The sequence below is a fragment of the Hylobates moloch genome, unplaced genomic scaffold (genome assembly GCF_009828535.3).
Source record: "Hylobates moloch isolate HMO894 unplaced genomic scaffold, HMol_V3 SCAFFOLD_5, whole genome shotgun sequence".
Lineage (NCBI taxonomy): Eukaryota > Metazoa > Chordata > Mammalia > Primates > Hylobatidae > Hylobates > Hylobates moloch.
In genome coordinates this window covers 92,350,150-92,364,263 of record NW_026652280.1, presented here as the reverse complement: position 1 = coordinate 92,364,263, position 14,114 = coordinate 92,350,150, and the positions used below count along the sequence as shown (strand labels likewise).

Here is a 14,114-nt window from a genome sequence, read left to right as displayed (position 1 = left end):
AAGCCGTCCTGTGAGAACAGCAGAGCACCCCGGCTTCACCTCCGGAGGGTGTGGCACAGGCCAGGGCCCAGAGGGATCCCCTGCGCCCTTATGGACAATTGAGGAGGGTGCAGAGGTGCCTGAGGGGAGTGGGCCCATGCCAGGAGTCCCAGGCCAGCCTCCCCCAGGCAGCCTTTCTCGAGGCGCTGTACAGCTCACCAGCAAGCTCTGGCTCAGGAGGGCGCTGAGAGGCCCCATAGCACGAGATGCTAAGCACCTGTTCCTGTTGGCACACATGAAACACTGGGGTACAGAAGGCCAGGGCCCTTCGCCTGCCTCCCAGAAGGATTCACAGCCCAGAGCTCTCTCCCCGGGGGACACCTGGCCACACAGGACGCGCTTCCCTGCCAACCCCACAGGGCCCTGGCACAGCCCATGCCAGCAGGCTCTATCACTAGCTCTGTCTGCTCACTAGGAATGGGTTATCTTGCAGAAACAGACTCGTGCTAACCAAGTTCTCGGGATTAACATACACAGGCCAAATTCCCGTTTGTTTGTGACAACTGCTTCCTGAGTGCCACACGCACAGCTCTGAGGACACAGCAGGAAAAGCACCGTATCTCCTGGGCACACGTGGTGGACAGACAGGCGGCTCGTGTCCTCCTGGGCACATGTGGGGGACAGACAGGTGGCTCGTGCCCTCCTGGGCGCATGTGGGGGACAGACAGGCGGCTCGTGCCCGCCTGGGCACACGTGGGGGACAGACAGGCGGCTCGTGCCCGCCTGGGCACACGTGGGGGACAGACAGGCGGCTCATGCCTGCCTGGGCGCACGTGGGGGACAGACAGGTGGCTCGTGTCCTCCTGGGCGCATGTGGGGGACAGACAGGCGGCTCGTGCCTGCCTGGGCGCACGTGGGGGACAGAGAGGCGGCTCGTGTCCTCCTGGGCGCACGTGGGGGACAGACAGGTGGCTCGTGTCCTCCTGGGCGCATGTGGGGGACAGACAGGCGGCTCGTGTCCTCCTGGGCACATGTGGGGGACAGACAGGCGACTCATGTCCCAGAGATAGCAGCACGGAGAAGCTGGTCGGGGGAGGGTGTGGGTGGTCACAGGGATGTGTGGATGTAGGGTTCAGAGGCCTCTGAGGGTGCACTGTGGGTCCCTCGCTGTTCTGCCTCCTGGTTGTCCCAGTATTTGAAGGCGTCCAGCGCTCCGTCTCCTTGCTCTGCACTCTTTAGGTGTCCGTTAAAGACAATGGGACTGCTCATTACTGGGAGAAAATAAAATTATATCCAAAGGCCTAATGATCAAGTGTCATTTTTCAACAAGGATTTAACCATAAAATGGCAAATAGGAAACAAGCGTTTTTAAACATAAACCGTGTGGACAGAACACGAAAAGGGGAGAAGCAGCTCCCCATGGATGGAGCTCGTCAGCCCCACGCAGCCCGGGGACCGCTGCCAGCACCACGTGGCAGGGCAGGTGCGCATCCAGCTCCCTGAGATGATGCACACCTCACCTCTGGGTTTTCTTCCCAAAAACCCACACCCCGATTAAGAGACATCTGACAAAATCCCTGACCAGTCAGTCCTCCTCAAACCGTCAAGGTCCCAAAAACACAAGGAAAGCCTGAGAGACAGCCCCACATTGGAGACGGAGACATGATGGCTAAACGCAAGGCGGGGTCCTGGGACAGCAGGGGACAGTCATTGAAAAACCAGGACATCCAAATAAAACCTGGAGCCAACAGTCACGCCCCCAGCTCAGCGCCACAGCTGTGAGAGCTGTTCCCGGTGATGGGAGCGTCAGCCAGGGAACACGGGTGAGACACACAGGACCTCTTCGTGCCAGCTTTTCAATTCGTCATAAAACTGAACACTACAAAATTCAAGCTTTTTCAGAAAAATATTCCATTTAACCTGAAGACAGCAAGAGCAAGAGAGGAGACAGAGACCGGGCTTCAGTCCTCCCAGTACAAACACTGGTTACGCAACCTGCTGCCCCGCCTACCAGGGAGAGGCGGTTCGCCTGCTGCTGCAATGCCCTCGTTTCTCAACTTAGAGCAAAGCCCTTCAAACGAGGAGGGAGTTCTACCAGTTCATGCTCCACGAGTCACAGGGGAGGGAGTCCAGGCGCTGAAGTAAACCCCATTGTTTCAGTGACGACACTCGGTCCTTCAATAAATGTCTATTTTGAATTTATTTTTTAAATTCAGTGCTAATCCTAAAATTTATTTTTGCCATATTATGATGGAGGAAATATTTCAATGGTCACATAAAAATATATGCTTTACCCTGGTTCAAAGGCTTGCAAATATGAAAACAAAAATGATTACTCCTGATACATAATGGATATTTTTCTAGAATTTTGCTTCCATGTACGAGATGCACACAGAGTCCAACATTAACAAGTAAGTCTAAATGCCTGTGTGAAGGCCGACAATTCCACTTCAGGAGCCAGTCCCACGTCAGCGCTCACTCGGGCACGTGAGCACAGGATGCCTGCGGCTGCGTCACCTGTGCCGTCAAAACGCCCCGTCCACCAGCCAGGCACAGCCACCCAGCACACTGGAGCCGGTGGTCCCTGCCGCGAACACAGGGAGACTCGGGGGCGGGGGAGGAGGCGGAGGTGCGGCACGAACTGCTGCAGGGAGCCATAAGGAGGCCTCTGTCGACACCAACTCTGGAGGAGCATTCAAGAACGGAACTCGAGGGAAACGGGCAGGGAAGATTCTATTTTATTTATACTTTTATATCCTGCTAGTTATTTTCAGAAACTTTTTAAAAACATTCGTCAATTACTTTTAAAATAAGAAGGACAGGGTCGGGCTCTCATCCCACAGCTCTCTGCGTTTCGTCTGCTCTGAAAATAAAAGCTACTTTTATAAATATTATCCCTTTTAATATAGTTTAAAAATGTAACTTCATATTTCTTGGAATTGCTGATTCTCCTCCCCCATGTGGTGCCCTCAGAGGATCACGACGCAAGCCTGTGACTGACGACCATTCCTCCCTCACTGACGCCAGAGCTCTAAACCACTGCAGCGCACCTTTCCACACGAAAGAAAAGAGATCTCCAAAATTCACTTCTATTTAAAACAACTTCTCTTCAAATCTAAGTTTTACTTTTGGCACAGAAATAAAGTCTTAATTCTTCTTTTTTGTCATGCAATGCGTGTAGTCAACCCAAAGCTAATTTTTCTTTTTAAGCACACAAATTAAACACCCACTGTGAATATTCCTGTTGGTGACACGTTTCCAACGGAGACAGCCGCTGCTTCCTTGGGCCACACTTTCTGCCCGACACCTGTTAGGAATACGTTTCCGACTGAGAGAGCCGCTGCTTCCTTGCGCCACACTTTCGGCCTGACAGAGCCCAGGAAGAGCCCAGCTCAGTCCAGGACGTGGAGTCCTGAACACACGCAGTCCTGGCCTCAGGCCTGCCAGGAGACATCACCCCAAGGAGCTGCACCACAGACGCCCCGGGAGCACGGCTGGCCACATGCGGGCGGCAGGAGACCAGGGTTTCCTGGCCACTTCCATGACTGGCCCTCTGCGGAGCCTTTTTAGACCTTCTCACTGTTCCCACCCCACGACGCTGCGAGGCTGTGGAGGTGCTGTTTGTGTTTGTGTGCCATGTGTGCACCTGCACTTGGCACGTCAAAACTGCAAGCAAGGCTCTAACGAGTTTCGGCGCTAATGCCAGGTCTAAGTCAAATTAAGTTCAATTAAAAACTAAAACGCTTCTAACACTTCATGACTATGTGCTGAGCAGCATTGAGTGTAATTTATTTATATAAATTGTAATGTATCAAATCACACATACAAATAAACAACTTATATAAACACAGTAAAAAATATCCTTAGTGAACTGAAGCTTTTGCTTGATGTGAGAAAGTACCTTTTAACTGGCTGCCTGGTATTCTTTCAGCAAACTGACATCATTAGCGATGGGCTAAATACGTTTTGTGCAATTAAATCACAAAATGTCGACGATTCTCATTCAATTCTCCAAGCCAGAGTCTCAACCAGCACTGAGGATCCCACACAAACGGCATCCACGGGCACCTGCCCACCCTCCCTGCCCACCTCACGGCAGGCCTGAGCTCGCACACGTGTCGTGGGCTTCCAAGAACTCCGCATCCACGTGCTGGGACACCCAGAAAACCCAGGAACAAGAAATCCAGGAGCTGGGCTGGGGAGACACACACAGCCATCAAATCCCAGGAGTTTCCTTCCCCAAGAACCCCTTGTGCCCTCTCAGGGTCAATATCACCCCCACATTGAGAACAAGCATCAAGGGCTCCTGAAGCCACAAAGCCAGCCCACGGAGGCCCCAACGCAGAAGCCCAACTAGTGAAACTCTGTACCCCAAGCCCTGGGTTGCTCCAGTTCCTAACATGGCCATGATTCAACATGACTTTCAGAGCTGGGACCCACAGCAGGAAGACCTGGGCTGGGCTCGTAGCTAAAGGGACAGAGGAAGCTAATGAAACAGAGAGAAATAAATCCCCCATAGTAGGAACACCTGGGGATATGGGCGGAAGTCAGTCTCACAAGCCTCTTGGGCGAGGTCTGAGTGTCTGCTAGGAAGGGAGCCCCAGACTCGGTCAGGACCCCAGGACTCACATAGAACAGCACTGCTGGCCCAGATGAAGCCGAGAACCTGGAGCCCAGGTCATCACCAGCCTCCCTGCTGTGTCTGAGGGGCCGGCCCTGCCTTGAAGGCCCTGCAAGGGGCCTGCTCCAGGCCACTGTCCTACAGGGGATGTCTGCTGCTAAGTTCACATCCAGGTCAGAGCTCAGTCTGGCCCAGGAGAAGTGGCCCGTCCACCGGACGCCCGCACACCTGTGTGATTCATATCCAGACCCGGGGGTGCGAGAGGGCGGGAACGCGCACCAGGGCTGAGACACAGGGCCGTGGGCAGTCAGGACAGACCCTGGGTGGCCCTGGCGGTCCTTCTGCCCGGCTGACTGACCCCTCAGTGCACAGGGTTTCAGAGACTGAAGTGCCAGCCTGCACATGCCCCGGGCCTGCACACTCATAGCCAAGACGGGAGCCCTGCAGAGGTGAAGGACTCACTGACGTTCACTGGTGGCCACTGCCATTGCCCTGTAAGTTTAGCATTTTCCAAACTAAGGCTGGAAGGAAAACTGCAAATCCCCATGCCCACCCAGCTGCTGGCTCCCTCACCCACCACCCTTCACAGCACCAGCATCCAAAAGCTGGACCAGTCCCTGACCCTGTAGCCCCTGGCACTCCAGCCAGCCTTGGCCTCACGCTCCACGCCAGCCTCCTGGCACTCCCCAAAACCCACTCCAGTCAGCCTCGGCCTCATGCTCCATGCCAGTCTCCTGGCACTGGCATGTTCAATAAACAACCCTTGAGCAAACAAGTGGCATTTCACGCATCTGCTGCTCTTGGCAAGGCAGCTCCCACGCCAGTGTGGACAGGCAGTGGTGACTGTGTCCCCAGTTCCCACATCCTCCTCCCACAGCCACTCAGCAGCCCCCTCCCAGGAGCCCTCGCTGAGCACTCATTTGCTGTGCCTTGCCTCCCCTTCTGGAGCCTTCCTCAGACAGGGCTTTCCTTCCCTCTTCCTATCACCCGCTCCCCTCTTCCTTTAATTATACAAAACACAATAGGCACTTCAAAGCCAACATGCCGGGAGGTTCCCCGGCTCTGCTGAAGTCTCGAAGCAAACACTAGAATTTGTGTAAGGGAAGTTGGGAGATGACAGTATTGAAACGAACCCATGTAAGCTGAAGAGTGGTGAAAGGGAAGAGTACAGGACGGAATGAGAATAAGCATAGACTATAAAAGCTGACTAGAACAAGCGACTTTAAATGGGGTCTCTGCCAGGAACTCCACTGCACGCAGCCTTGCATCCTAAGTGCTGGGACGGTCAAGCAAGGCAGAGGCGGAAAACCCGTTCTCATTCAGATGGAACAAAAGCCAGTCAAGCAGCAGGGCCAAGGGCGGACAGAGATCCAGAGACGGACGGTGTGTGATGTGGCAGGCCCTGGGCGCCGGGCACGGGGTGCGCACTGCGGTGGCCTCTGCGTGTCACTGTGTGCCTGAGGCTTCCATGGTAAGGTGCTGGGGGACCCCTCCTCCTGTGGTACTTACACTTGAGTGGAAGAAGACAAACGGGAAGCATCGTGAGTTACGCTGTATGCTAATGGCAGGAGGTGCTGTGCACAGAAACAGGGCAAGGCCGGGTGGCAGGGGCATGCTGCACTTCCCATAGGGCAGCAAGGCAGGCCTCACCAGCACGGTGCCAGGGCAGGGCCCGCAGGATCTGGAGACAGTGACTCAGGGACAGGAAACGCTTGCACAGCAGGCCTAACCAGCGGCCTGTCGGGCAGGTCAAGGGACGGTGTTAGAGGCCCAGATGAACAGGGGTTGGGGCCAGGTGCAGTGGCTCACACCTGTAATCCCAGCACTTTGGGAGGCCGAGGCAGGCGGACCACTTGAGACCAGGGGTTCGAGAACAGCCTGGCCAACATGGTGAAACCCCATCTCTACTAAAAATACAAAAATTAGCTGGGCGTGGTGGCAGACGCCTGCAATCCCAGCTACTCAGGAGTCTGAGGCAGGAAAATCGCTTGAACCTGGGAGGAAGAGGCTGCAGTGAGTTGAGATTGTGCCACCGCACTCCAGCCTGGGCAACAGAGCAAGACTCCGAGTAAAAAAAAAAAAAAAAAGACCTCAAGTGAACTGGGAGGCAGGCCAGAAGCAGCGTATTCAGAAGGCAGCAAAGAGAGGGGCAAAAATGAAGGAAAGCCAGAGGAAGGGATGTCCACTCCCGGACTGCTCAGCAGCCACTCCAGGAGCCAGGAGAGGGCGGGGTCCCACCTTCGAGGCACTGAGGACAAGTGACCATCCACCTGGAGTACCGTCCACCTGGAGTACTGTCCACCCGGAGTTCCACACACACAAAAATAGCTGTCAGAACACGGAGAAAAGGCATATACAAGCAAAAATCAAGTTTGCCAGCAAAGAAAATTCTAAAAGATGAACCTGAACCTAAAGGAAAGTGACCCAAATGGAAGGTCTGAGACACCAGAAGGGATAAGAAAAGAGAAACATACAAGGAAATCTAAACAAGCGCTGACTCGAGAGAAGTAACACGTTCCTGGGGGAGCCCCAAAGGGAGGCGGCACCCACACAAGGCACAGCAGCACCCACGCCGGGATGGGGAGGCCGAGGTCTCCGCGTGGATCAGGAGGTGGCACAGACAATGATTAACTTCTTCTTTAATTATCCTTTAGCCGGGCAGCCTCCGGAGCCAGAGTTCACTCAGAGACTACCTCACGGCAGAAGCTGATAAGTGCACGTTCCCATTTCCAGGAAAGCCCCTGTACTTTCCCAGCACAGTGTGTATGTACTTGAGATAAACAACTTAATTTTTTTAAACTCCGTTTAATAAATCCAAAAGAAGGCAATAAGAGAAAAAGAAACAAGAAAATGTAGGACAAATAAAAGCACAAAAGAAAACATTTAAAAAATCTGTAGATCTGTGTATCCATCTAGGCGTCTGTAACTAGAAATATGAAACTAGCATGTTCCCATCAAAAGACTTAGTCTTCTTAGATTTGACTTTTTAAAAATCCAGCTACATGCTATCGATAGTGCACCTATCTTAAACAAAAGTTTTCAGAAAAATGTAAAATCAAAGAAGGAAAAAGTACTAGGTGAATACTCTCTAAAAGATAGCTGGAGTGGCCGTGCCAGTATCAGACAAAATAATTAAAGGCAAGAGGCCTTTATCTTCCAAGAGGTCCGTGGGTCCCCACACAGTGAAAAGATGTGATTTCCGGGCAAGCACAGCAATTCTACACCTGTACACACTCACAACCCGGCCTAAAAAATCCAGTGCAAACGTTCACAGGGACCCAGAGAGTGGACTCGTGAGGAGGTGGTGAGTACGTTCCCCACTGGCTCAGGTGCGCTCGGCAGGAACGGACGCCCGCCCAGGAACAGCCCACCGGAGCCAGCGGAGACGGGTAAGTGCCACTGGCTCAGACACACAGGATGCAGGAAAATCCACGGGCTCCTCACAACACTCGGGGAAGAGAAAGCCCACACACATCTACAAAGAAAAGCAACTCTCTCCTTGAGGTACGGGAAGGTGAGGGAAAAGCATCTCGCTTGCCTTTCCTTCACAAACTGTATCTCAGGACAACCGGCCGACACTGGTTGATGGGGAAAGCTAATCTTTACAAACAATCCCAGTTAATAAACACCGAATAAGTGATAAAGTTCAGAAACTACCCTCTGTCATCCCTAATGAAGTCACCGATTCGGCAGGAATTATCAACGATGTAAAGAGTGAGGGGACCTGGAGAGGCACAGGCCTCTCAGGGAGGAGTGGAGGGGCCAGGCCGCCTCCAGCTGGACTCCATGGTCAACCAGCACCTCCAAAAGCAGGACAAGGAGTGGGAGCACCCTGCTTAACCTCCTGCCTCTCCCACACCACAAGTGTAACAGAAAGAGGACACGATAAATATTGTGTCAAGATATCCTGCAAAAGCAGGGCTCCTCTAGGCGCTAATAACTGGCTAAAGGCCCACTATGAGTTAATTCAGAGGGGCTGGGGTGGGTCATGCTCAGCGAAGCAGGCCAGTGCCAAGGCGGGCCCTATCTTGTGTGTGCCGGGCAACACTTTACAGAGTGCTGCGCTGATGTGGTAAACTCCAGGGCAAGTCCAGTCCTCCTGTGCCCAGGACCCTCTGGCGGCTTCCAGCTCCTGCCTCCCTCCATCCTCGGCCCCTGGGGCTCCCTCCTCTCTACCTCCAGACCTCACGCCTCTGCTTTCTGTGCCCTCCCCTCCTAGCCCACCCCCCCACTCCCATTCCTCCTCCAAGAGATGTCATGTCCTCAGCCCAACACCCAGCCCTGGTGAAGCCACCATTTACAAACTCTCCCAGCACCTGACCCTTAAGATCGCAGACCCACCAGGCCATCACCACATGGCTCAGCTGTCCTTATGTGCTGCCACGTCTCCCGTGCTGCCCTGGAAGATCCCGGTGGCAGGAACCAGCTGGTTGTCCCCTGTATCGTGGCCATCCTAAACGCCACAGTTGGTAAGGCTGGTTGATTAAGTCACATGTACTCCAAGCAGCACTTGAGACCCCCATCACTGACAACACCTTCTTGGAGACCCTGGCAGCTCCGAGCCAGACTTGATGTTACTGTGCGTTTACTGGTGAACGGGGGTGCCCCTGAAATAGCTGCTTGTCTACATGATGGAAACAGCCCAGGAGGCACCGGGCAAGAGGAGATTCTAATGACGCCTCAGCACTTGTCAGCACAGGCCCTGCGTGTGAGAAAATCTGCCGCTCCCACTTCCTCATCGCAGGTGTTAACAGCGCTGCACACCAGTGCCCCTCAGAACAGCAAGGGCCTGCCTCCCACTGCTCCCTGCGTGCTCAGCACCTGATGCATTCAAACCCAGTCCTACACCCCAGTGGGGTTCTAGATGAGGGACAAGTTCCCAGGAGACTGAGGATGTCTCCCAGACCACACAGCAAGGAAGGGGCCATCCTGCCTGGCCACCAAGCCCCCCTGCTCTCCGGGAGGACACAAAGGCAGGGTGCTGGTTCCCTTGTTGCTGTGAGCCTCCGGTTAGTCAGAAAGGAGCACTTGGCTGCCACAGCAACTTGTGGGGACTCACTGTGGTGGAGTGAAGATGAAGAGGTAGAGACGATGACATCAGAGGCCGTCCAGGACCACTGCCGACCCGCAGGCTCCACACCTGAGTCTCATAAGTGTCAGGAGGTTTCCTTCAAAGTCCTGAGAAAAGGCAGCTATGCCCAAAACCTGGGGCTTCACTCTAAACTCAGAAAAAATGTTCTACCTGAAGAATTATCTCCTCAGGAGAAACACCAGGACTTGTGGATGCAGTGCTAAGGGTGGGGAGCCCTGGTGACCCCTCCACCACGTCCAGCACTGGGCTGCGCGAGTGCAGGGACCTTGGAGCATTGTGAAAAAGGACTTTTCCCCACCCACGGCATGTTCAGAGCCACTGTTGATAAAAACTGTACCGCTCACGACAGCCTGCCCCAGCCCAGCCTCAGTGAGTGACACGGTTTGAATCTGTGTCCCTGCCAAATCTCACGCTGAATTATGATTCCCAATGTTGGAGGTGGGGCCTGGCAGGGTGGGTGTATGGGTCACAGGGACAGATCCCTCATGGCTTGGTGCTGTCCCGGTGATAGTGAGTTCTCACAAGATCTGGTCATTAAAGTTGTGTGGCACCTCCCCACCCCCAACTCTCTTGCTGCTTTCGCCATGTGACGTGTAAGCTCCCACTTGGCCTTCCGCCATGACTGGAAGCTTCCAGAGGCCTCCCCAGGAGCAAATGCCGGCACCATGCTACCTGTACAGCCTGCAGAACCGGGAGCCAATTAAATCTCTTTTCTTACAAACTACTCGGTCTCGGTATTCCTTTACAGCAATGCAAGAAGGCCCTAACAGTGAGCCAGGAGGCCACTCATGCCAGGAGCCCATCATCTCTAAGTCAGTCTACACCAGCTCTCCTGCAATATTAATGCTATAGAAGAAACTGACAGGCAACCCTCAGGAGAGAATTCAGAGCAGGAAAGGTTCTCTGAAATTCTTGGCGCCTATCCTCTCATTTGCAAATGAAGAAACTGAAGCTTTGCATGGTGGTCACTAACTGGGGACACAATTGGGCCCAAGAAGTGGTCACCACTGCCCTCATTCTGTGTAAAGGAGAAAGAGGAAATAGCCTCCATCTATGGGACCAACTAGAGTGTAGGCCCGCCTCCACCTGGGGGACCATCAGGGTGCGGGATCCGCCTCCACCTGGGGGGGGCCATCAGGATGCAGGGCCCGCCTCCACCTGGGGGGCCATCAGTGTGCAGGGCCCGCATCCATCTAGGGGACCATTAGGGTACAGGGCCCGCATCCACCTAGGGGACCATTAGGGTGCAGGGCCCTCCTCCATTCGGGAGACCATCAGAGCTCGGGGCCGCCTCCATCCGGGCACCGTGAGGCACGGGGCCCTCCTCCATCTGGAGACCATTAGGGAGCGGCGCCTGCCTCCCTCTAGGGGACCATGGGGCACGGGGCCCGCCTCCATCTGAGGCTCACCACGGGCGCAGGCCCCCTCCCGCGGGGCCGCCTCCCCAAAGCTCTGCCCGGGCGCGGCGAGAAGCTCAAGCCTCCCGCAGCGTGGGCGCGCTCGTCCGACCTGCCCCGCCCCGAGGTGTGGACGCCGCCGCTCCCCTCCGGCCGGCCGGGCGCCCCGCGTGCCCCGGGAGAGCAGAGGAGCCGGCCCGCCAGCTGCAGCTGAGCAGTAGCCGTGGCCCGAGGCCCCGCCCGCAGCCGCAGGTCGCCGCCCCCGCCCGACCCTCGCCCGGCTGCCTCACCGGCCCGCGCTGAGTGCTGACGGTGGTCGCCATGGTGCTGCGGCGGCCCCCGTGGCTCGCCGACCCGACAGTAACGCGCCGGACGACCTCCTGCGCCCCCGCCAGAGCCTGCGACGGAGACAGTTGTCACCTCGAAGCCGCCGCCACAGTCAGCTGACAGGCGCCGCGCCCCGCCCCCGGCACCGCCCCACTGCGCAGGCGCCGCGCCAGGCACCGCCCCTTCCGGCTCTCGCGCGCACGCGCGCTCCAGGGTGGGGCAGACGCAGCCTCTCGCCCGGCGCCTGCGCACCCGCTCTCTCCTGGAGCCCCGCAGCCCGGCGAAATGGCTCCCGGCTGGGCCGTCTGCGCATGCCCAGTCACGACGGCTGTCGGCGTGGGCCCAAGCGTGGCGGCGCTGCAGTCTGGGCAGCGGGTTGGTTCCTCCTCGGTCCTCTGTCGAGTGGCGGCAGGGCCTGGCCAGCTGGCGGGGGTGACCTGCGGACGTGCGACCCGCTCGGAGAAGGGAGGGAACTGTGGCCCGGAACAAAACAGTGGGAGGCCCGACATCCCCTCTAGCGCGATCTTTCCCTCAGCTGCCTGCGGGAGGAAGGGCCTTTCTGTTTCAAAGGGCTAAAGATGGGGTGCAGTTCCTCCACGGGGCGGCTGCCGGGTGAACGGAACGGGGATGGAGGCGCTGTCAGAAGAGCCCGAGCTCGAGCCCGCCCTGCCCTCGGCCTCCCCGCCGCGCCGCTCTGCAGGGGCCCCGCTCCCCTCCTGCTCGCTCCGGAGAACCCCAGTCCGGCCTGACCTCGCCCCCCGCGTCAGGCGCTCCAGCCAGAGCGACTCCAGCTCTAACAGCGCTGGGTAAACTGAGGCTGAACCCCGCTGGCTGCATCCCCAGGAGTCGGGCGTTTACGGTCACGGGAACAGGTTAATAAACGTTTACCCAGCAGACCCGGGACTTAGGTCCTGATGTCTGGGTATCTTGAGAACAAAAAGCATTCTTAGTTGAAGTTTCGCTTTAAAGATGATATAGATGCTTGCGGAGGACAGGCGTTACGCAAAGATTAGCAATCCTTTGTTTGACGAGCCCAGGTAGTACAGCATGTCTCTCCCGTGATGTTTTTTGGCTTTTATCTTAAATATAAACAAGCGTACCCAGGTGGACGCCTTCCTTCTCGTGCTTTTGGGAACACTCTGCTCTATGGAGTAGCCATTCTTTTATTCCTTCACTGCCTTAATAAACTTGCTTTCACTTTACTCTGTGGACTGGCCTGGAATTCTTTCTTGCACAAGATCCAAGAATCCTCTTTTGGGGTCTGGATCAGGACCCTTTTCCGGTAACACAGCCACTCCACTAAAACTCTTGTCAGTGATCTCTGTATTGTTAGTGGTCAGTTCTCAGTCCTTGTCCTCCGGGAACTACAGCAGAATCGATAGTCATTCTTGCTACACATGCTTTCTTCACTCCCCATCCAGGACACCATGTGCTGTCACTTTCCTCTTATCCCAAAGACCACATCTTCAGGTCTCGGTTACCAGTCTCTCCTTTTCAAACGGGCAGCCTGGCCGCTTGCCTGTTTTGATGGAGTTTAGAGAAACAGAACGAAAGCCCCTCCTCAAGTTGTAGCTTAACTTACAGTCAATCCACAGCACAAGACGCAAGAAGCTATTAACCACAAGTTCCTGCTTTAGGGGCCTAGGGACTTCCCCGGGCCCCATATGTGCAGTTAGTCTTATACTTCAACTATAGTTACCCCTTCCTCATTTTCACGCTAAAAATCACACCTAGGGGTAGAGATTTAAAATGTGAATGTTGCATGCGATGCATGAAGAAGCATGCAAAGCTACTGAGAAGCGCTAGACAAACCCCTCCTATTCATGCCTGGACCAATCCCTTCCCTGTGAAACTAACCCACGTGCCACCCCCCGGGGGAGGGGGGGCAGCCCACCGTTTTCCTTTCATGGTGCTGACTTCCTTGTGCACAAGCTAAATAAAGCTTTCTCTTTCTCCTCGCTGCTATGTGTGCTGATCTCTCTTTATTTCCATCCTGGGAGATTACAAGATGCCAGGGTGCACTGGTAACACTTTGCCTCCTTAATGTCAGAGTGCCTCACCTCAGGGCTCAGTCCTTGCACATCTTTTCTATCTGCATCCTCAGTGAGCTCATCCAGTTGCATTCCTTTAAATGCTATCCATATGCTGATGATCCTAAAATCTATATCTCCCACCAGGACCTCCGCTAGACACTAGATTCAGCTCTTTCCTTAATATTCTTCCCCTATGGGGTGGACAGGTTTTAAGGTAGATGCATGATCCCTGCCTCCTGGTGTTCACATCCTTGAATAATCCTCTCCTCTTGAGGGTGGACAGAGCCGGTGGCTTGCTTTTAAACAAGAGAATATGGCAGTGGTGATGGGATGTCCCTTCCATGATTACCTGATGTTATAAAAGACTCCATCTTGCTCACAGACTCATTCTCAAGGGTCTCTCAGTTGCTGGCTTTGAGGAAGCAAGGTGCCATAATTCCTACAACTTCAAGGAAACAAATTCTGCCAAGAATCTGAGGGGGCTTTGATCCTTCCCCAGTCAAACCTCCAGATGAGAATGCAACCCAGCTGACACCTTAATTATAGCCTCGTAAGACCCAACAATAAGCCAGCTAAACTGTGCCTGAAACCCTGCCCCACAGAAACTCTGAGATAAGTGCGTGTTGTTTTAGGCCACTAAGCTTACAGCCACATGATCTGACTTA

At 54.9% G+C, this 14,114-nt stretch overlaps 1 protein-coding gene across 2 annotated transcripts in view; it reads right to left on the bottom strand.

Moving 5' to 3' along the window:
- Nucleotides 1-11,536, bottom strand: part of TOLLIP (toll interacting protein) — a 32,067-nt gene extending 20,531 nt beyond the window's left edge. For both annotated transcript variants that reach the window (XM_032153870.2, XM_032153871.2), the window contains exon 1: nt 11,380-11,536. In XM_032153870.2, the coding sequence (XP_032009761.1) occupies nt 11,380-11,412 (33 nt within the window). In that variant the 5' untranslated portion in view covers nt 11,413-11,536. The remainder of the gene's footprint in view (nt 1-11,379) is intronic.
- Between the last annotated feature and the right edge of the window lie 2,578 nt (nt 11,537-14,114).